The following is a 22,803-nucleotide window of genomic DNA, read 5'->3' on the forward strand; positions in this document are numbered from 1 at the left end:
ATTTATAGAGTTGATACTATTTTATGCTTATGAATCACAAGCATTTGTATGATCGTGAACCAGAGTAGCATTTAACAAGCCGTAGCTCTTGGAGAGCAGGGACCATATTCTGTACACACATTTGTCTTTGAATTGACCTATATGTAATAGGTCAATGGCTATAATATTGAATGAAGAATTACAAAGAGTTTTATTGTCCGACTTTCCTCTGTTTTTCTGTAAACTTGATTCTTTTAACATTTTCTTTCCCCAGCCTCACACTGGCATGGGCCAATTCTTACAGCCCTGCAGGTTTTCCCAGTGTGCAGCAGTTATCCATTCTTGGACTCACATAACAGAGAAGCTGGCCAGTTGAATGGATTCAGTGTGGCTCCTTCTGCAAGTGCTTATCTTGTTCACTGGTTGCTTTGTAATTGTTATTACTTTGAAAAAGTGTTTCTTTTTCATCTGTACACTCAGATTATATAGGAGATTTTTTTTCCATTGAGTATATTCTTATCGGGATGTTTTTCTTCCATTTCACAAATAATGGTATTATTAGACATAGGATGAAGCTCTCTTGCTGTTGGTGCCAGAGGAAACAATACAATAGGCATGTGCAGTGGGGGGTTTGCTAGAGAGCAGCTATCTTGTTTTTCTTGCTTGCCTTTAATCAATGCTAGTATTCTCTTAAAACTTTCCTATCCATCCTTTGTGGGCGCTGTGAATTTCCTCCCTTTCTTCCTTTTCTTTCTGTGACAGTGTTTCTGTTTCTTTAATTTATCAAGGTGTCACACACAGCAGTCTTATTGTGTTGTGGCTAAAGACATTTTCCATTTGCCAAAGAGTCTGCCTAGTGCTGGGTTTTCTTTCCTTTTGGACTTGGACATTGCTAGTTGTTTTGTTTTTGGCTTTTGAATGTGTTTTAGTTCCTAACTTTGTTTTTATTTTCCTTTTAAATGGATCAAGCCCTTCTCCAAAGCAGAAATAGTGTCTTCCTGTAATGGAATTCCCATCTATGACAATCTGCTCTTTATTGTAACTTCAGACTATTGCAGCTTTCTTATATAGAGGTGTCTGCAGAATGCTTTTCTCTTTGTTTTGTTTTCTCTTATGTCTTTTAGACCTGAGAATTTGGCCAAGGAGCAGGCTTTTGTGATCATAAACTACAAATCTCAGTTTTATCATTGTCCACTAAAAAAAAAATCTTTTTGTTACTTATTTTGTTATAAGGGAAATTGTTTTCCTAGAAGCCACAGGAAGCTTTAGGTAATGTATTTCTTTGGGGTTTTGGAAAATAGCTAGAATAAAATTAAAGGGAACAAATCTCTTAGTAGTTTACATGTTCCGTTTGTTTTCTTTTAAGACTCAGTGATGACTTCTACATTTTTAAAAAGTTTTTTTACAGAAAGAAATTTAGAGGTTACTAAAGTGATAAGGGATGGAAGTAACTTTTTGGTTTTATTTCCCACCAATAGCAGTCAGAAGCAGCCAAGGATATCTATATTATCTTTCTTCCAGATCTTTCCCCCTTCCCCTTTCTTCCTTCCTTCCTCCCTCCCTCCCTTCCTGTCTTTCTTCCAACAGACTCTGCCTGTTTCATTCCTTCATTGGGTATGATAGCCATTCTAATCATTATTGTTTGGAGCAATTATCTAGTGAGTTATTTATACATCAGGTGAGTACCAAAGAAAGCTTTTAGATAGAATGAGTAACTGGTTCTGTTTCACATCTGAGCTTAGATAAGCTTTGACACTGATTCAGCCCCAGCATCCTGCTTGAGACATAAGCTTGGTGAAGCGTAATTAATCCTGTTGGCTTTTGTGAGTGTGCCAGATCAAAACCCAGTAAGACGCTAAGAAATATGAAACAAATTTGTGGGTTGGTTACTTAACATGTTGATTGGTTATTCCTCTTGTTTCCATGTTTTCTTTTTAAAAGAAATGAACCCTGAAAATAGGACTAGTTTGACCCTAAGGATGATGATCCTGGTTTAATCGAGTTTACCATTGAACTCACGTGTATTTTTCTCAGATGGTCAACCTTTGTGCCTCTATTTCCTCTTCTCTCCAATAAGGGCATTGGTGTCAGAGATATCCTTGAGCCCTCACTAAGATAACCAGGAAGGAGTATCACACTATCTTCCGCTGGCCCATCAGAGGACTCAATATCCCTGCCTATTACAACATATCTATAGTGGTCTTAGGCAGCATACCCTGAAGGCAGTCTGTGGAACATAAATTGGCTTTACTATAAAGATCTGTGCTTTAGTAAATGGAAACCTGCCCAAACTCAAGAAACAGATTTTTCAAAGTGATCTAATCCTTCCTCCATAAAAACAAAGTGGTGATAGCTATTAAGATTCCCACAAAAATTGTTTGCCACAGATCAGAAACTAATATCTAACTGTATTTCAAAACAGAAGACTCAGAGGAAAGGAAGAAATTTCAGAGGAAGATCTTCATGGCCAAAGCAACTGACTAAATCTTGTAGAAGAAAAACTGTTTTAAGTATTGAGATCAGTAATATTAATGTCCTGAAAAATAAAAATAAAAAAATAGGAGTTTACCACATTTGATAATGGAGCATCAAAGAGGTGGTAAATTTGCAAAGATCCCCAAGGGCAGCCAGTCTAGTATTAGAGCAAAGTTGTAAAGATTTGAAAACTAGAAAAACATTTGATTTGATCTGTATTGCAAATGCCTGTTTATTTCTCTACTCACAGTCTTTTCAGGGGAGTACCTGGGTCACTGATACCTGTTCTGTTACTGATGTGAGAAGATAATCATAAGGGTGAGCACTTTTGTGAAGCTTGTCAGTGGCAGCCACTGGTACATGTGCTTTGTAATAATCACTTATTTAATCTCACAACATCCTTAGAAACTGGGAAAACATAGAGGCTCAGTGTATGGGTGTGGAGAGGCAGTTACATTAGAAAAATCAGTCCTCAAATCATGGTGGGCTAGAACAAGGGTGTATTTCTTGACCCAGTAGATGTCTGGGTGGGCTTCTTCATTGCCCCCGCCAGCCTTCTTGAATGTTGCTGATGCTAATGAGAAATGAGAACATGGTTCACCTTGTCCTGGCTCTGAGTCTCTGCCCAGACGTTCCAGGTTTCTTCTACTTATATTCCATTGACCAAAACAAGTCATAGGTCAAGCCTGGGTTCAGTGGAGTGGGAAAGCAAAACCTTCCCCCACCTGGCGGCAGTGTGTGTTTGTAAACATCTGAGCATTCTAACTCAGGGGGGGGGGGGCGGTGACCTTCTCAAGGTCAATGAGCTGGGAAGGGAAGGGCTGGGATTCTAAGAGACATTTGTGTTAGCTACAACTCTCTTCTGCCTTTTCAACTGTCTGATTCCCAATGGAATTAAAATGGGCTTTGAGAGCTTCCCGTGAAATTCATTTAGACTTTTTACTGTCTGTATTGTTGAACAGTCATATGCAATGTAAAATAATAACCCCAACTAAAATCACATTGACAGCATAGCTTTTGGTTAAGAATGAGGACTTTGGAGCCAAGGGTGCCAATGTCTCAATTGTGACATCATCTTTTACTAGCTTTGGGACTCTGGGGATGATACTTATCTCTCTACCTTGTGTTCATTATCTATAAAATGGGGATAATTATAGTGCCTACCTCAAGGTTGAAGTAAGGATTAAATGAACCAACAACTAATTATAGTACTAGGAATATAACCACTGTGTGAGAATTCATTATTGTTTTGATTATTCTTCTCTGTTTTAAATGTAAACAAATTGTATTCAAAGATTTTTCGAGCCATCATCTGCCTCCAGGAAAGAAGGGTGTCTGTCATCTTTTAGAAAGTAGATTTCGTTGGCTTTTTGTTTGGATCCACTCATTACTTGCCTTTTCTCTGTCCTTTTAAAATACGAAAAGAGACCTTTATTTCTTTATTTCTCTCTCACAAATGGTGTCAGAAAAACAGATGATAATTATAAATGCTTAGACTTATTTATGTATAAACAGAAAGTTTATAATAACCTGTCTTGACAGGATTAATTTTCCTTCCTGGTTGTTGTGCTGTTATTATTTTGCCAAAACATCTGCTGATGTGTGCACACCAGTTGCTCTCCTGTTTTCTAAAATATGTTGTTTTTTTTCCACCATTGAGAGTGTCCTCAATGGTTATGTATCTTGGGAACTATTTCCTTTCCCTTCAGAATTTTGCCTGTTATGATATATAGAGGTTAAACCTTTTTAATTCAGAAATCTGAAATGTAAAATCTTTCAAAATTTTGAGTCTAGCAGAGCTTGGATTTTTGGATTGAGGCTGCTCAACTAGTAAAGTCTATGTAAATATTCTGTGATCTGAAAAACTCATAAATCTGGAGGCTGAGGCTGTGGCTCAGTGGTAGAGCACTGGGTTTGATTCTCAGTACCACACATAAATAAATGAATAAAATAAAGGTCCATCAACAACTAAAATAAAAACAAAACAAAAAAAAACCCTAATAAATCTTAAAGACCACTGATCCTCCAAACCAAGCATTTTGGAAATCATTACTAAATGATTTCATAGACTGATATCTGTTCATTTCTCATCTCTTAGATCTTAAACTCTGTGTTTTTCTTCTTAGTTTCTTTTGCCCTTTAGAATTTTTGACATTGGTCAGGCATAGCGGCACATGCCTATAATCCCAGTGACTTAGGAGGCTGAGGAAGGAGGATTATAGTTTCAAGGCCAACCTCAGAAATTTAGCAGGAGGCCCTAAGCAACTTAGTGAGACCCTGCTTCAAAATTAAAAAAAAAAATGGTCTGGGGATGTGGGTCAGTGGTTGAGCACCACTGCGTTCAATCCTCAGTACCAAAAAAGAAAAAAATGTGTGTGTGTGTGTGTGTGTGTGTGTGTGTGTGCATTCTCAATATTGACTGTTTTTTGGTGTGTATTTCTCTGCTTCTCTGCTATATATCAGCTCAGATATTAATTGAATATGATGCATATTTGGCCATGATTCTTTACATTATTTAAAAAGAACACAAGGAAGTATGACTTTTTCTTTTATTCTCTGGTCTTTTAAAAGTTTCTATGTCTTTTGGAATCCTTCTGTTGGTACTTGGAACAGTCTTGCTGCACGGTGGGAAAGACAGGAGCACCAGGGGAAGCTTCTGATGTGAGTGTATCCTGAGAGGCTACCCTCTGGCACTGCTTCACATACTGTTAGGAACCTGTGCAGAGTCTCTTGGTTGATCACCTTTCTGTGAGCATGCTCAGTATAAGCTAAGTGTGCTCACACTGGAGGCATCAAGACCATTAACAGAAAGCAGCATGCAGATCAAATGCCAATTAAGTGTTCTGGAAGGAAGAATGAGGAATGAGCTCAGTATAACTTTGTAAGTCACAATGACAGTAGGAGGGGGTCAAGATGGTATGAAGAAAGCAAGATAAATCTTCAATCCTATTTAAATATTTTAACAGGAAATTCCTAGTGGAGCTAATCCAATAGAAATGATTATAAAAATTGAGTTAAAACATTTTAGATGTCCATTTTTTGCTACAGGTTCAAGTAAGGATGAAAAAATATGCAAAAAATTTTTCCAAAGAAAGGGAATTATGAAAATACAAATCAAATTAAAAACCCATCTGGTGGACTATTACAATTATTTCTTCCTCTAGAATAGTCCTGATGCATAAGGAGTAGGAGGATGTCTACCACACTCCTGCTTGACCAAAGCTGTTTAATCCAACATGTGCACTGTGCTCAAACTATGTCAAACAGGATCTCACTCTCTAAATGTATGATTTGGAAGTGATGGTAAAAGAAAACAGCAGTCCTTAGGACTCAGCCTAGAACATCATAGACACATCTAGAAAGGAGGCATAAAATTCTTGTTGCAGAAGTCCCCAGAGGTGACCTGGTTCCTGTCTTTCTTAGGATTTTGGTGGTTCAATTCCTTCTGAAACATTTTAACACATTCAATATAATGCCTCACTTTCCTACTCTAGCCATGGCATATTTCTGGTACTTGGAAACCAGGAGAAATCCAACTCACACAGTCCATAGAGAAAAATTAGTGTAATGGTGAAAATTATTTTGAAATGAAAATGAGCTTGGTTGTGATAAGTTATAGACTAATAAAAATCAAGTGGCAGATGACTCAACTATCATAAATTATTATAAATACTGTAGACAAGGCTATTAAGTTGATTGGTGTGTGTGTGTGTGTGTGTGTGTGTGTGTGTGTGTGTATACTAAATCAGTAAATTTAGTGTGTTCCTGAGGGTTAAATGACTCAGTTGGTAGAGACCTGAGTTGATGAGGACCTGGCATGGGAACCCTCTCTGTATAGTCCAGTTCTAAGGTCACAGGTCACCTAACTCCTCACTGCCCACAAGTGACCAACATATACCCCTGTAGTAGGGCACCCAGAGAATGTGTATATGCATTTGTAAATCTTAGCTACTCCAGAAAACAAATTGAGCATTCTTTCAATAAGCTTATGGTAACATCATATCTTATGCTGGACATCATGGTAGACTTAGTAGGAAGAGTATGATAATGAAAGTACTAAAATTGTCCCTGTCCAACATCATGTGTATTTGTGGAGGTTTAGATGTGAAGTGTGTCATTTTAATCATTTTATATAGTTGTCTTTCATTCTCTTGAGAAATGGCATTTAAAAGAAGTGAGTTCCTTAGATAAAACAAGCAAAAAAGAGCTTTGTAGTAAATAGTTCATGATCCTATTGTTGTGAAGTTTCCTTTTGGCCAGTTTGTCTGTAAAGACTTCCTTGATTTTGTGGACAGAATTTAACACTTCCTTTGCTGCACATATAATGCATTTTGTTTGGGACTCACTTCTATTGTCCCAAGTTATATGGATGCATATATGAGGACAAGTGAAATTCCCTAATCTAAAATGTCTTGGTCTAAGAACTGTTTCAGATACTGGAATTTTCCAGATTTTGGAGTATGTGCATAGACTAATGATTGAGAGTCTATAATCTGAACTGTATCATGGTGCTCACACTGTTCTAGGTTATGGGTTATTTGGACCATGGATGTTCAGCCTCTATATAGATGGGTTATATATAGAAATACATAGCTGATAGATATCTTCAGATATATTTTATCATGAAATCTATTTGCTAGGGCCACCACAACAAAGTACCCAAACCAGGTTAGTTTAAACAAAAATTTATTGTCTTGAAGTTCCAGAGGTCAGAGGACCACAATCACCATGTGAGCCAGACTTGTCCTTCTGAGGGCTTTGAGACTGTCCTATGCCTCCTGCCTTGCCGCTGGTGTCTTGCTGTTGATCTCTGCTGTTCATTGGCTAAAAGCATCACTCTATTCTCTGTTTTTATCCTTTCATGAGGTTCCACCTTTTTGTCAATCTTTTAATTAAGTTTTCCCTTTTTATAAGAACTCCAGTCATATAGGATTAGGTCCTACTCTAGTAACCTCATTTAACTTGATCACATTAGGAAAGATTCTCTATCTCCAAATAAGGTCAAAGTATGAGATACTAGAGGTTAGGACTTCAACACTTGAATTTGAGGGGGAGGTACACTTAAGCCCATAACACTTGAGTACAGACTGATATATTATTATGTATATTCTGGGATAGAATTCTCCCTGGTGTACAATTGAGCCTTACCTACCCAGGTGTCTTCCACAGAGCCAAGCAAATTGTCTCCAACACAGTAGGTGGAATAAAGTTTTTAGAATGAATTGTTGACATTTATAACCTGTCATAAAAGTTGCTGTTTTGTTGCCTAGAATTCACTCTGGGATGTTTGGATCATTGTACAAAGTACAGAAGTTTTAGTTTAAAAACTGAGCTGTTTTTCCACCAGGGCTTCCTTCAATGTATCTTTCAACTTTTTTTCTTTTGAGACTCATCCTCCTCCTTTTTCTGAGTCTAGACAGATGGCTTGAGTCTCTCCAAAGCCACTGTCTTGGGACCTTCAACCAAATAGAGACAGAATGAGATTTCAGGGCCATTGATAATTGAGAGCCATGGAAAACTAAATTAGTTGTCACATAAGGGCTATTTTCACATGTTAGGAGATGGTTAGTGTGTGCTTTCTTTTCTGTAAGAATTTCCTTTTCATATTAAGCTACATATAACCCATCAGTTTTGCATGTTACCAAAACTGATGGAAGGAAATTGAACATTATAGAACTGAATTTTGTTGATAATGTTTTTCTTAATTGCCAGCCTTAATACAGACCTAAATATCTTTTTGTCAAAGTTGAAAGAATAAAAGAAAAAATATAGAGATGCATAAAAATTAGGGAATTCCACATTTCTTTTAAATGTGGAAACAAAAACCTAGCTCTTTCAAGAGTGAAAATTAAGATTGAGAAATTAAATGTTATTCAATGACTCATAAAAGTATATATCTCCAAGAAATCTTTTTTGAAGTCTTCGAACTAACATTCTGCTTTAGAAGTTGCTGCAAAAATTAAGGCTAACAATTGAAGTTAGGGGAGTTTTTTCTCTTATATGGATTTTACAGACATGTTAGGTAGGACAGCTTTGGTATTTCATTTTGTTCCAAAGAGAGGTGGAGGAGAAAGGGAGTTGCTTTAGTTCAAATCCAGATTCTTTTGACTTTATCAAAAATATAGGGATGACAGCACATATTATTCTAGTGAAAGCTAGCAGTTGTAAGTGTAAAAAAAGAAAAAGAAAACTCAAGACAAGTTCATTTCTCATTTCTTTATTGATGTTTTTAATTTACTACCAGGAGTACATGGAATGTCTAAAATATACAAAATGCTTCATTTATAACTGTAGTAGCAGGATTCACAACTGAGTTTTGTGATCTTCACATTTTATTAAGCTCTGGGTCAAGGGACTAACTTCTGATATCAAATAAGCATGAAGGCAGCTTGTAATCTTGCCTTAAGTCTGTGAGACTTTTTGCTCTGAAGCCTGGTCTTTCATTTACTGAGGATGTGTTCACGCTCAAGATACACAAGATCTTAAAGTCCTCAGCCTTTATGGGTTTAAGAGCCTGGTAGGGGAGAAAAACAGGTAAGCAGTCAACTGCAACATAGTGGGTTGTCTGAATAATTGTATGAATGAATCAATAAATGAGCATGTGGGTGTCATTTGAGGCACTCTTCTTGAGAGTAGAGGAACAATTTTGAGAATACATATATGGGGTAAAGATTTAGCAAGTTTTTTTTCCCCCTGAAAGACAGGCAGCTAAACAGAGCTTCTGTTTGCTTTTGCTTTTCTAATTACCGTTGTATTCTAACACACCAAATTCTTTATCAATCCATTGCTGAAAAGTTAAAATATCACCACTCTTTTTTTATCTCCTCCTGGAGACCTATGACCTTTCAGTAGATCTATAATGTCAAAATTATTTTTATAAGAACACTAAGATGTTATTTGCCTTTTGAACTCTTGATTTTTTTGGGGGATGGGGTAGGGTGGGGAGGAGCATTCCTTAACCAAACTAACACAATGTGATTGAACAACCATTCTCCCCCAAAGTCAGTAGGATGTATGTGACAACTGTTCTGAGTTTCATGCAGAATGATTTTTTTTTAGTTGTTTATGCACAAAACTGTGCAAAGATCAAAAAATAGAATGCACTCTCAACTTACTGATTTTATGCATTAGGTATGCTAATAGACTCCCTGGAAGCATGAAATGAAAGAGTGATTTTTGGTGATTTAAAGTTGTGGGGCAATTAAGGATTGGAAGAAGTTTCTTTCATTACTCTGTGGCTCTCAAAGTTTATATAAAATCTGCTCTTGCACTGAGTATCTGAGAGGATGAGTAATTAAATGATGTTCTTTGGAAAGGCTAATTAATTTAGCCATGACTCAGGGACTGCTGCCACCGGTCTCCCCATCTGCCTACGCGACAGGTGCACCTGGCCCTCGGCATTGTCATGGTCCCTGCAGCGGATGACTCCCCAGGATGCCTGTGTGTGTGAAGAGAATGATCCTGGGCCTCCTCCAGGGAGTGAACCTGTTCTTCCCACACACATACCAGATCGCCACCGGGCTCTCATTCTTGGGGAGCACTAGAAATGGGAAAGGCTGATGATTAATTGAAACTTTTCTCCAGGATGTTAGTGTATGACTCTCTGCCCCAAGGCATAAATGGGAGCAATCTATCTCATTCCCTTCTAGGCATTTGGTGGTATCTTCATGGGAAAAAAATAGGACGGGATCTTAATAAAAAAAAAAAATCTTGCCTCTGAGTTTAATTTGTACGTTTCTCTATGAAGACTATTGTTATTGGAGTTCAGTGCCTTATTCAAAAATTATATTGGTGTTTTCTCATCAGTTCACATGAAATTGGCCCCAAACATGTTACATCCTTGAAGATCCCAATCATTTCTTCAGTTATTTGTGATTATGTCCCTAGAAGTATAGGCAGTGCTAGTATAGCATGGTAGATACAGAGGTCCAAGTTCTAACAAATAGGATTTGAATTAAATGTATATTCATTGGGCTGGGGATATAGCTCAACAGTACAGTGCTTGCCTAGCACCCATAAGGCCCTGGGTTCAATCCCCAGCACCACCAAAAATTAATAAATAAATAAATGAATATGTACTCATGCCATTCTACAAATTTGGAAAAAAAAGAGTGGTGATATTTTAACTTTTCAGCAATGGATTGATAGACATGTTTTCCAGTCTACATGTGCAGCTTCATTTTCCCCATGGAAGACAGATATTTATTTTTCTTAATATTAATTATTTATTTGTTCTAATTTGTTATAAATGACAGCAAAATGCATTTTAATTCATAGTACACATATAGAGCTCAATTTTTCATTTCTCTATTTGTACACAATAGTTAAATTATGGAACCAACCTAGATGCCCTTCAATAGATGAATAGATAAAGAAACTGTGGTATATATACATAATGAATATTACTCAGCATAAAGGAGAATAAAATCATGGCATTTGCAGGTAAATAGATGGTGTTGGATAATATAATGCTAAGTAAAAAGAGGTAGTTTTACACATTAATATTCAAACTGTGGCTTGGAGGCCTCCTGGAGACCTATGACCTTTCAGTAGATCTATAATGTCAAAATTATTTTTATAAGAACACTAAGATGTTATTTGCCTTTTGAACTCTCATTCTCTCAAAAGCATACAGTGGCTATCTCACATGTGACATGGGAGCATATTGACTATAGAAGCATATGAGAGAATCCAGATGTCTCATTTTTGTTAGCCAGATGTTTGTGAAAGTATAAAACAGTGCCACCCATTTTACTGTAGTTTGTTTAGAAATCTGTAGTCCTATTTCATAATTATATGTGTGTTAGCCTGTAATAGAACTACTATTGTTATGTGAAGTGAATTAATACATATTTTTGAAGCTTTAGTTTGAATTGTGAATATAGAAAGGCTTGATGCATAATACTTATTTTAAAAACAAAAGTTCTTTGGGATCTTCAGTGATTCTTTTGCAGAGCATAAAAGTGGTAATGAATCCAAAAAGTTTGAGAAGCATTGTTGAATATTATGAAGTTTATAATTCTGGCCTCAAGATATTGTTTGAGGTTAAATATTTCATGTAACTTATTTAGCCTAGTGCCTAACATTGCAACTACTCAATGCCAGCTCTTATGATTCTCTTTATAATTGGAAAAGTTGGGTGAATGTCTCTGAAAGAAGTGACCTGGAATAAAATACTGTGGCACATTTGGAGTTGAACATGAATTCAACAACATTGTATTCAAAAGACCTAAGAAATTAGAGAATAACATAAAATATGTAATAGAGATCTTTATAATGAAAATATTTATGAGAACAGACCAGTTTTATAACATTTGTTGCTGAAAAGTATGAACTTGAAAACAAAAACTTTTAGAAATAGCTGAATATATCTTTCTATTAAAAGAACTTTAATTTCAATCTTTTGGTCAAAATGGTCACTTAACATTTATTTTTAAATGCAGCTGTGAGTATGAAGGACCTGTGTCTATGTGCTTATAACATCTACATGCTGTCTGTAGGCCTTGACCTCTCTGAATTGGCAGCTGCCATATGCTTCTTGAGCCTCCATCAGGCTTAGAATAAATGCACACTAGTGTTTTCTGAACGGATTAGAATTTTCATTATGATTGGATTATATACTTTCATTTGCTGAAATATTCTAAGTAAATTAAAATAGAAATAGATGTGCATATTAGATGACACAGATATTACTAAATTTTAAATTTTGAAAATAGGAACTTGAACTAGAACTAACATGAGCTTAGATTTTTAGGGGGAAGGGAGAGTATTATTATAGGATTCCTTAATTCTATAAAATCTTTTACCACAATAAAGGAAACTCACTTTAAATTTGCAAGTTACATTCTTTTTTTATACATATATGAACACACTTAGGTGTTACACTCTGTTTTTCTAGAAAATTCAAGCAGAGTTCATACCCATTACCTGACCTGGCACGTTAATAAAAACACAGAGTTCATAACACATTAATTGCTTGTTTTCTGTGAGGTACAGTTGTCTCTTCAGATTATCACCTTGCATTTGGCATCCTGTAGAGCAGTTTAGGGCAATGAGACTTAACATGAATAGAGTTCTTCACATTTCTACCAGGTGCCCTAACTGCTCTGCAGGGCATTCCCACAGGGGTACCATCTGCCTGGGGAGAGCAGGGTGCATGGCAGCTCCCCGTCTCCATTTAGCATGACTGGTGATCCTACACTGCATGTGGAGTGACCAGAGAGCTTTGATCTGTCTCTAGACAGGCTGGCCTTTTACTCTCATGCAACAGATGGCTCTGTAGCACCCTGTAGTCTACGGTCTCCACACATTGCAAGATGAATATATTCCCCCTTGTGAGACCTTGTCCTTGGGGAATATTTTCCAACCACGCATGCCTTGCAGGTATTTTCTGGATTTGAAAATATGCCAATATCCTCTTGGATTCTTGCAGATGTGTCCGTGGTATTCTGAATATCTATGTTTCATGTCAAAAAACAATTGTTATATTTTTAGTTGAGAAAGTCTAGAGTTATAGTGAAGGAATTAGAAACCTGTTGATAAAACTGAGACTGATTCTCCATTTGGGTATAAATTAGATGAGAAGAGGGACTCTGTTTCATTTTTCTCAGAAAGAAAAATAATTCTTTTTGCCTTTAACTGAAGGAAGTAAATGTTGTGGCCTCTTTTATTGCATATATATTTATTATATTCTTCTTTATCCATATTCTGTAAATAAGGATCCACAGCTTTTGATAAAATATCCCTGGGCATTTGTTTTGTAATCACAAAGTCAATACCCACTACCTAACGAGCTACTGGCTTTACCACAGACACAAAACAGTAATGCACAGTTGTTCCCAGCAGATGAACTGGCACAAGGGCCTTCGTTTATGTGAGTGTATTTAATTTGCTTTGGGTAGCTTGCAAGTCAAGTATTCTTTATATTTTTACACAAAGCTGTTTGTAAGAACTTTCAATTTGCATGAAAAAGATGCTAGTCCCAATTGGTTTCACACATATTGGGACCAAGATGGCTTGAAGATCGGGTTTGCCAGGGACTAAACCCAAAGGCGGATGAGATTACCATAAAAAAAAAGACAAAGCTATTTATTTTTGATAGTTTAAGTTGATAATTTGATCCCAGACATGTTAACCTCTAGAAATCCTGAGTATTTTATTATTGATGCTTTCTCCTATTTGGCAGCTTATCACTTTCTTAATTTTAAAAGAATAACAACTTTTTTTCATATAGAAATGAAATGGAAGTACTACTAAAAACCAATATGAAATGCACACTTGGAAGACTAAGGACCTGAAATATCTAGAATATAAAAATTATTGAACCTTAAAGAATCCTTTATATTGTTTTTTCTCTCTAAAACCCTCTTTTTAAAGGGAATGTCATTCAGAAGCTGCGTTTATAAAACAGCAGAGTTGGAGTGTTCTTGCTGGGGGGGGGGGGGGGACTGAGCTTCCCGGGCTGTGCCTACTTACCCCATAAGGACCTTGAACTATTGGAACCATGAAGGTCCCTACTCCATGACATTGTATGTTGTATTTCTGCATAAATGATTTAAAACAAGTATAGAGCATAGTCCCAAAGAGACATTTGCATTTACTCTTCTTGCAAATTCTTCCCCTTCAACACCTAGCTACTCTGAGTTGTGGTAGCTCTGAATTGTCTACACTGGAACCATTTTCTCACTTTTTGATGAGGAGGGCTGGGGAGCCGGTTTGGGGTTAGGGTTGTTTTCCTGTGATCCAGGTTACTCTGAAACTTCCCCTATTTCTCTCAGCCTGTGTCTCTGTGTGCTTAGGTGAAAACTCAAGTTGGTGCTTCTAGTTTCTACATAATTTACTGTTTCACCAAATCACATAGCTAATGTGCATCCCTTTAGAGATTGGCCCTGTCATAGCAGTTCATTCACTCTTCACTGAATGCCTGAAAATATAATATGTGGGCAGTCCACAAAATTTCATGATATATTACCACTGTCCTTTTAAAATGCTATGTGATTGTTGAAACCATTGAAGTTTTCCTTCAAATTGAATTTAATAAGATTACATAAATGTCTGTACAGTGTGACAACCTCTAATAGTTGTTATGAAGGCCACCTCTTTTAGACATAAAAGAGTGATGTTCCTAACCTTTATACAGAATTAAGACTCTCATTTAGTAGGATGATGGTGATAAGATAGACTCTTGGTCTGTTCCTAGAAGTGTCTCTTTTATGTTAAACCACTCTTGTGAAAAATTAACATGCTATTAGCATATATATTAAAGGACCCTCTGAGGATTCAGCAATCAATTGAGAATGATGACTTAAGGCAATTTTCCAGAACATTCCTCCATTCCTTATTATGTATCTTTTAGTTGATGTTCTCAAAGTGTGGTCCTGGGACCCTGGAGTGTCCCCAAGACGCTTTGAATGGATCTACAAGGTCAAACTATTTTTATAGTAACTCTAAAGTGATATTGCCTTGTTCATTCACCTTCTTACATGTGTGGGACTTTCTAAAGAAGGTACTTACAAAATTCTAAAGCAGTGTTATTCTTGGGAAATTTATTTTGCTTTGGAATATAGGGTTTTTCCCCCTACCTTAAAGCTGTTTGTTTATATTGGTATGGGCTTCTTTATTTTTTGTAATTAATATTTTAGAGAATTATCAGTTTTCACTTTTGTGTGGTCCATATCAAAAGATACAATCCATATGAACAAAAGCTTTTGACACAGATATTGGAATACTGCTCTACATGTTCCTTATTCAGGGTCTTATGTAGGGATTTACTTTGTTGAGGCTTACTTGACTACTTACCTGGTGGTCTAAGAAAGGTATGCTTTTTGTAACTTCAGACTATATTTTAAAAGGCTTTTGTCCCACTCCACTGGAAGGTGGGAATCATTGTGTGTGGGCATGGACCTGGGAACTGTGCCATGTAAGTGCAAAGTAGTCATAGAATCTAATACCAGGTAGGCTGGTATTAGATTCTGTGACTAATGTATCATTTAGCCAGTCACAGGTTGTTATTTTATGATATTAACTTCACCACATCTGACAGGAACATGGACATGTTCACTATGTTTAGATTTCTTAATTTTTAAGTGCACTTAACTGTGTACTTATGCTTTTCTTATTTTTGTATATATTTCTTGCCCTCCTATTTCTATATCGATTGGTTTTAGAAAGTTACATTGTCTTTCTATCATGAAAGGTCAGGATTTAGTGTTCCAATGCCTCTTATCTTTCCACATTTCCCCTTCTCTCCAATTTTTTCATTAGATGACTAATTAATTTACTGCATTATGCACATCAAGTAATGTAAATGCCACTTATGGACGTGTCTAAGTTCTAGCATTGCAAATCTCGAGTAACGCTAATTTTTCCTAAAATAAATATTTGCTACTACCTGAGTTGGCCTAGGTTTCTGTGTTTTGATATCTGATTCTTAACCAATTCTGCATTAAAATTCAAACTCTTAGGACTAGAGACTTGGCTCAGGGGTAGACTACTTGTGAAGCATGTTTTGCATATACAAGGACCAGGTTCAACCCCCAGCACAACTTATTTATCAAGGATTTCACCTGAAATCTTCTGAACACTGTCAATATGTGAAACTATTTGAGTGATGTTTCATCCCTCAGTCTGCCCTCTGCACTGGCTCAGTTCCATGCTAAACACAGAGGAAATAAGTCAGTAAATAAATAAGTAAATAAAATAAAACTCAAACTCTTCTCAATGTTTACAAAGCACATAGGTAGTTTTTTTTTATTATTCATCTTTGCTTCTTTTCATGGAGTCATTCTTCTGAGCTTTCCATCCTCTTGCTGAAGTCAGGTTGGGTGATTCTCTGAATTCCTATGTAGGGACTTCTTTTTAAATACAACAACAACAAAGACAATAAAAGTGGATTCCTTTTTCTCCTCTTCTGTATGGGATTCCTTTTTTCCTATAGTCATATCTTACTCTTTATTTGCTTTGGCAGAGTAAAAGAATGTATAGATGTGGGTGGTGCACATTTTGAAACTGTAATCATATCAAGCCCACTACATCATGTATGTGGTATTATTTCTATTTATTAGTCTCTTTTCAGTGTTCTTAACAGTGTTCTGTAGTTTACAATATGGCAGTCTGGGAAGTGTTGGTAAGTGTATTTTCTAGGTATTTTGTTTTTCACAATAATAGATGCTTCTAAAATTTTATTTTTCAATTGATTGGTGCTAAAATAGAAAAATATAGTTTTTAAAATTAATTCTGTGACTTTACTAAATTCACATATCAGTTGTAAAATTATTTTAAAAAATCACTTAAATATTTTATATAGGAAATTGTCATGTGTGCATAGAGCAGTTTTACCTCTTACATTTTGATATTCATGTCTTTTTTCTTGTCTTATCAGATGGGATAGAAATTCTGTGTATATTTTCAGAAGCAGAACACATATGCTTTTAGGCACTTGCTCATGTTTGCGATAACTCCATGTATTTTGATTAGCAGTAGATTATTCCTTCTCAGTGCTTTATACTATTCCCTTGTATGACTGACTGTGCTATTTATTTATCTACTTTGATGTTAATAGGTGTATGCATTTTCAGGTTAAGGCTGTTACAAGCAGTGTTTCTATGAGCATTCTAGTCTGTGGCTTTGAGTGAACATGTATTTGTATTTCTACTGGCTTTGCATTCCAAAGTAGACTTGCTGTGTCATTCACTGTGGGTGTGTTCTCTTAAAATACTTAGAAAATGTTTTATCATTACTATTCTTCTATTGCATTTTTAATGATTTCCCAGGAAAGAGGAGATGAATGCTGCGTGAGTTTAATTTTCATATCAAATTAAACCTTAGGCGTATGCATCCCTTTCAACTTCTGCTCCTTGTATTTGTCCTTTAAACTACTCATCAGGACTTGAGTCAGAACGCACATGGACTCTACTTTGTTTGTAACCAGAAGGGGACTGTGACTTTCATCTCTTTATTCTTCTCTTGTCTAGTTTCTTGCCCTTTCTCACGGGGTCAAGGAACCCACAGGTCTTGCCCCAGGATCCCAAACTGGTATCTCAGGAACATCTCCTGTTTCTTGTTTCCTTAGGTCAAGTGCCTACTGGAAGCTTGCTTGGCCTTTACACAACTAAGGCACATGCTCTTTGGGCAGTCGGAGGTATTTCAAAGACCAAGGCAATTAGGACGGAAGAAATCCTTTCACTCCTCTGGGACTCTAGCAGCCTCCTCTGTGTTTTGCATGGAACTGATCCTGTGCAGAGGGCAGACTGAGGGATGAAATAGTTTCACATATTGACAGTGTTCAAAGGATTTCAGGAGAAATCCTTGATAAAACTAAGATTTGGGGATTTCCAGAAGAAGCCGCCTCTATGTTAACCACTATTTAAGAAGAAACCCCCCGCCCCAATTCAGGTGTCTAAACACAGAATTTCAATTATAAGGAATATAAAATGAACCCCACTGTTAAACTGAGAATATTAAAATTAATTGATTTTTAAATCGACACTTTTCATGTTTCCTAGACCCTGAAGAATGATTTATTTAGGCTTTTAAGTAAGGAAATCTAAACCTTTATCCTAAAACTACTACATGACAGTTAGGGCTTCAGGTTTTTTTACATAGCCTCTCTTACCCTCAGTTTACTCTTTTATAAAACGGGGCTAATGGAATGCAGGTTAGTTGTCAGGCTCATATGAGATCAGGTAAAATGCCCAGCATAGAGTGTTACATAGCAAGCCTCTGTAACAGATGGTTTCCTATTATTATTTTAAGAACAGTGTGAAGTTATGTTTTCTTTGCTTTTTAAAATGTGATATTGGTGTAGAGTAACAAAACAAAGATGATTAAAAACATATAAGCAAAGTTGACACAGGAAGAACAATTGAAGAATTTCAGCCTTGGGAAATGTATGTATAAAGGATATATGCTAATGAACTTAAAGCAGAGCTTTTATTCAGTATTCAGCCTTAATATGGTTATTACAAATCTAAGGCAAAAATAAAAAATCTCTCTCTTATAACACTGGATGAAAGTAAAGCACTAATGACCAATTGCTTTAAATATTTATAGAAAGTATCATGGAGGATGTAAGGGACAGGAAGGAGGGAGTTCCTCTGGGGATCTCCAAGGAATGCTTCACAGCCACTCTGGAATCGCCTCTACCCTGGGAATGGTCAACTCATTTTGTACTGTTGTTTCTCCAGGGAGAAGTTGGCTGTGGCCCGACTACAGCGAGAAGTTGCCCAGAGAACCAGCGAGGGGGCCATGGTGAGTTCTGACTGGTCTGAACCTCCTGTTCAGAGGTCTCTGGCTTCAAGGTCATCTTGTCCTTTTAAAGATACTAAGCAAAATATTTGTTGCAGCAAACTTAATGACTCTTTGGTAAATAATACATTTATAGTGCAGTTTAGGCTGCTCTATCATTTGCAGAGAAAAAGAGATTAATTGACAGGAAAACTACTTGGGCTTTGAAAAAAAAATGTTCAAATATTCAAAGGCTTGTAATGCTTTATTTCGAAAAGCTCCACTGGCTGCCCAGGCTTCCAGCTGTGAGCACAAGGTCCATAAATGAGTAATCTTAGATTTTCAGATAAGAATGTTTAACATAATTCAACCCTCTTAGTTCTCTGACCTTAAACAAATAACTGAAAAAAAGTATCAAGATGCTTGCTAATGTAATTGTCTTTTATTCTATTCCTTCTCTCCACTATTTGCAATATATTTCTCCCTGTCGTTTTCAGCTTGTGCCATTTAGAAAAGGGATGTTTCCTTGTGGTTTGAATTGTACTAAAAATCAATGTGGTTGTTTTGGTCCCTAGCAACTTCATTTTATAGACTGTCTTTGCCAAAGTATTTGCCCAGGTGACACTATAATATCCGAGATGACTGTCTCTGATACCCAGGGAATGCATGTGTGTAGATTAACTGCTATTGCTACCTCTGAGAAGAAAATATGACACCAAACTTATTTTTCCCCACTTATGACAAAGCAGTGGGTATGTGTGTAATTTTTCAGCTGAAGATTTTTTTTTTTTTTAAAGAGAACGGACACATTTTCAGCCCCTGAAAGGCTGTTTCCATTTGATTTGTGGGGGTAAATTGATAATGCATCCACTGAAAGAGTAAGAAGTTTGTGAAATATACTGTCCTCTCACTTCTCCCATGATTGGAGTGAGAGGCTGAATGCTAAGTGGACTCTGTAAGGTAGAGTGGCCTGAGAACTTGCCCAAATCCTAGGGAAGGTGATTGCATTGCCTGTTTTGCTATTGATCATAATGCAAAAAGAATCTTGAATGTTCAGGCAATTTGAAGCAGTCACTCACAAACATTGTTGAGCAATGAAATGGAAAAAAAGTTGGAAAAAATAAAGATCTAGCTGAATGGTGAACTGAACATTTCCAATCTAGAGTTCTGGCTGCATTTAGAAATGTTGACAGGCAAGGCCGATCTGTTAATACTTTAGTCCTCTGGGATGAGCTCCTGCTTACCACTTCATCAGCTGTGCTTGAGTTGAATGTGAGGAGGTGCCTTTCCTAGGTCTCGGTTTTCTCATCTTGAAAATGAGGAGGTTGAAATTTTATGATTCCCTTAGCTCAGTGGGTCATGCTGCCAAACATTTGCCCATGAAAAGGTTTTATGATGCGCAGCTTTTTTTCTGGTAATAACTAAATATTATTGAAGCTCAGAAAAGCAACGACCTTGGAACAATGAAGTTTCACTCTTTCTGACTCTGATGTTGAATGTGCCTGATGTGAAATGTTTACAGATGGATAAATGTCTACTCTTGTACAAAAACAAAACCTTCTTCTAAAACACGTTAGAAGTAATGGTTCAGTGCGAAAACAAGAGCAAAAACAGAAAATCTGGATACAAATAGAAAGAAGCTGACTTTGTAGAAGTTACGAGTTACCCATGTTCTCTTACTGTATTTTGATGATGTTATTGAAAATGACAATTTTATACTGATATATTAGAAAGATAATTATTGAGCAGCTATTATATGCCTGGTGCTATCAAAAACAGTAGTGATTAAAACAGGCAAAAATCTGATTATTATAGTGCAGTGGTTGGGTAAACAGATATCCAATATGAGTAAAATGTTAGCTGGTGGAAGGAGGTATGAGAAAATAAAACGGCAAAATGGGAGATCCAGGGGTCTAGGGGGCTTACCATTTTAAGTAGAATATGCACAGTGATGAATCACTGAAAAGTTAATATTTGAGTAAATCTTGAAGAGGAAGTGGAGTTTTCTCCCAGGGATATCTGGAGGAGGGCAGGATATCCAGGCAGGCAGCTTAGTTAATACAAAGGTGGGCCAGAGCCCAGGGAACTGTGTGGGCAAGGTTGGCTGCAAGGGATTCCAAGAGAGGGGAAATTGGAGGAGAAAGTCAGAAGAGATGGGAGCAGAGGAGTCAGCCCCTTAGGTCCCCATGAATCACTGGTGCGTGCTTTCTGTGAAAGGAATCATTGGGAGTCTAGGGACAAGCAGTGACATGCTATGGATCAATGCCATTCATGTCCCTGTCATCTCCCATTCCATCCTTAATTATACCTCGGTTCCTTTGAGACACCATCATCTCTAAGTTTCATTACTTTTATTTTCTACTCCTTTCTCATTTTTCTTTTTTTCCTTATATAGACAATCTTTTGAGTTTTGTAATTTATGTTTCAGCTTTTCTGCTCCTGCAGTTCTTGATTTCTAAAGTCTTCGTTCTTTAAGTATCTGAGAACTCCTAAAACAAGGCAGTTCTTTTAAATCCTTTAAATTCAGTTCTTGCTGCTAGAAATTTTTCTGTGGAACTTGTTTCATCTTCAGCAGAAGTGGAGAGATTGCCTCAACCAGATCACCTTATGCTTTCAAAAACCACTGTTCCCCATTTTCTGTTTTTCCACATGAAAGAAAAAATGGGATGAGAAAAAAAAATGTAAAAGGTTTACTTAAAAAGCCATATGAATGAATTGAGGCAGATATTTATTTTTAGAAATCATCAATAAATTTGTTATAATCAAAGTCCTTGATGCAAAATAGGCTCTTTTTAAAATTTGCTTTTATGTATAGATCTCTTCACTTATATGTTTTCAGACTGTTCCAAGGCACCATTTTGAAAAATTAATGTTTTAATAATTTCTTTATTTAGAATAATTTTAGATTTACAGAGCATTGTGAACTTGCCTATTGTTTGCCGTAACATTAACACCATACATAACTGTGGGATAAATGTCAACATGGTGATGAATATTGGCATATTATTATTAAACAACATCTCTAATAGAGTTTCACCAGTTTTCCCACCTTGTCGGGGTTTTTAGCCCCTCATTCCCTCCTGACCTGTGGGAGAGATTGGGGAGCATGCCCCGACCAGGACAGGCCAAGAAAGGTAAAGGTCGACTGGTTGTCCCCACCCAGCCCTCCCTCCCTGGAGGACAATCAGAGGTGCAAGGAGAACTGTCAAAGCAGGATCTTGTTTAATGAGAAAACATACACAGCTAATATAATGTACAAGAGCCAATCAGGATAAAGGTCAGCAGGGTGCGGAGAGTTTACATCTACACCTATCCTACGGGTAGTAATGTCTGTGAGGGCAGAAGGGTTCTGAGCCTATCCTAGAGGTGGTCCGATTCTTCATCACAACCCAGGGCAATGTCTTCTGGCTAATCGCTAGGTGCTCTCTTAGTCACATGTGGCCCCAAGACTGGGAAGCGGGTAGCAGCCAACAAATTAAGTTTCCTTTTTTCTGATGCAACATGCCCCATGTTACATCATGCCCTACACCACCTATGTCCTCTTTTCTGACCTAGGATACCACCCTGGATTACACATTGCATGTAGAAAGGATTGTTTTTAGTGGCTAGCTGAACACATATGTGGAATTAAAACCAGAGCGTGGGGTGAGGCAGGTCTGGATTCAGTGTATATCTCCACTGGTGGTTAATGATGTTACCTTGGATACATTGCTACTTTTTGTCAGTTCTGTTTGTGATTCTGTTCTACTATCTCAGATCTTAATTTTAGGATACTTTCAGCATATCGAATGCTTTATTTATTTTTTCCTTCATTCTCACTTTCAAGAAATAACTCTCACCAGTATTTTTCATATTTTGGTTATTTTGCATTAACTCTCTAAGATCGTTCATCTTCCTTCTGTGAGATTATTCCATTTTGTGGTCCATTCCACGGACTTAGTGTACTACAAGTTCTGTTCTGTCTTTAAACTTCCATGTCATTTTAACTTTTTTATGGATAAAAAATATCCATTTCATCTGTTATGGTTTGGATATGAGTTGTCCCCCCAAAACTCATATGTGTGTGTGCAATTCAAGAAAGTGTAGAGGAAAAATGTGCTAATCAGTGCATTAATCCCCTGATAG

The 22,803-nt window shown here is 36.8% G+C and overlaps 1 protein-coding gene across 7 annotated transcripts in view; it reads left to right on the top strand.

Moving 5' to 3' along the window:
- Positions 1-22,803, top strand: part of Nckap5 (NCK associated protein 5) — a 910,861-nt gene that overhangs the window by 391,262 nt on the left and 496,796 nt on the right. For all 7 annotated transcript variants that reach the window (XM_078017217.1, XM_078017216.1, XM_040294086.2 and 4 more), the window contains one exon: positions 18,639-18,702. In XM_078017217.1, the coding sequence (XP_077873343.1) occupies positions 18,639-18,702 (64 nt within the window). The remainder of the gene's footprint in view (positions 1-18,638; positions 18,703-22,803) is intronic.

This window comes from Ictidomys tridecemlineatus, chromosome 7, assembly GCF_052094955.1.
Source record: "Ictidomys tridecemlineatus isolate mIctTri1 chromosome 7, mIctTri1.hap1, whole genome shotgun sequence".
In the NCBI taxonomy this organism is placed as follows: domain Eukaryota; kingdom Metazoa; phylum Chordata; class Mammalia; order Rodentia; family Sciuridae; genus Ictidomys; species Ictidomys tridecemlineatus.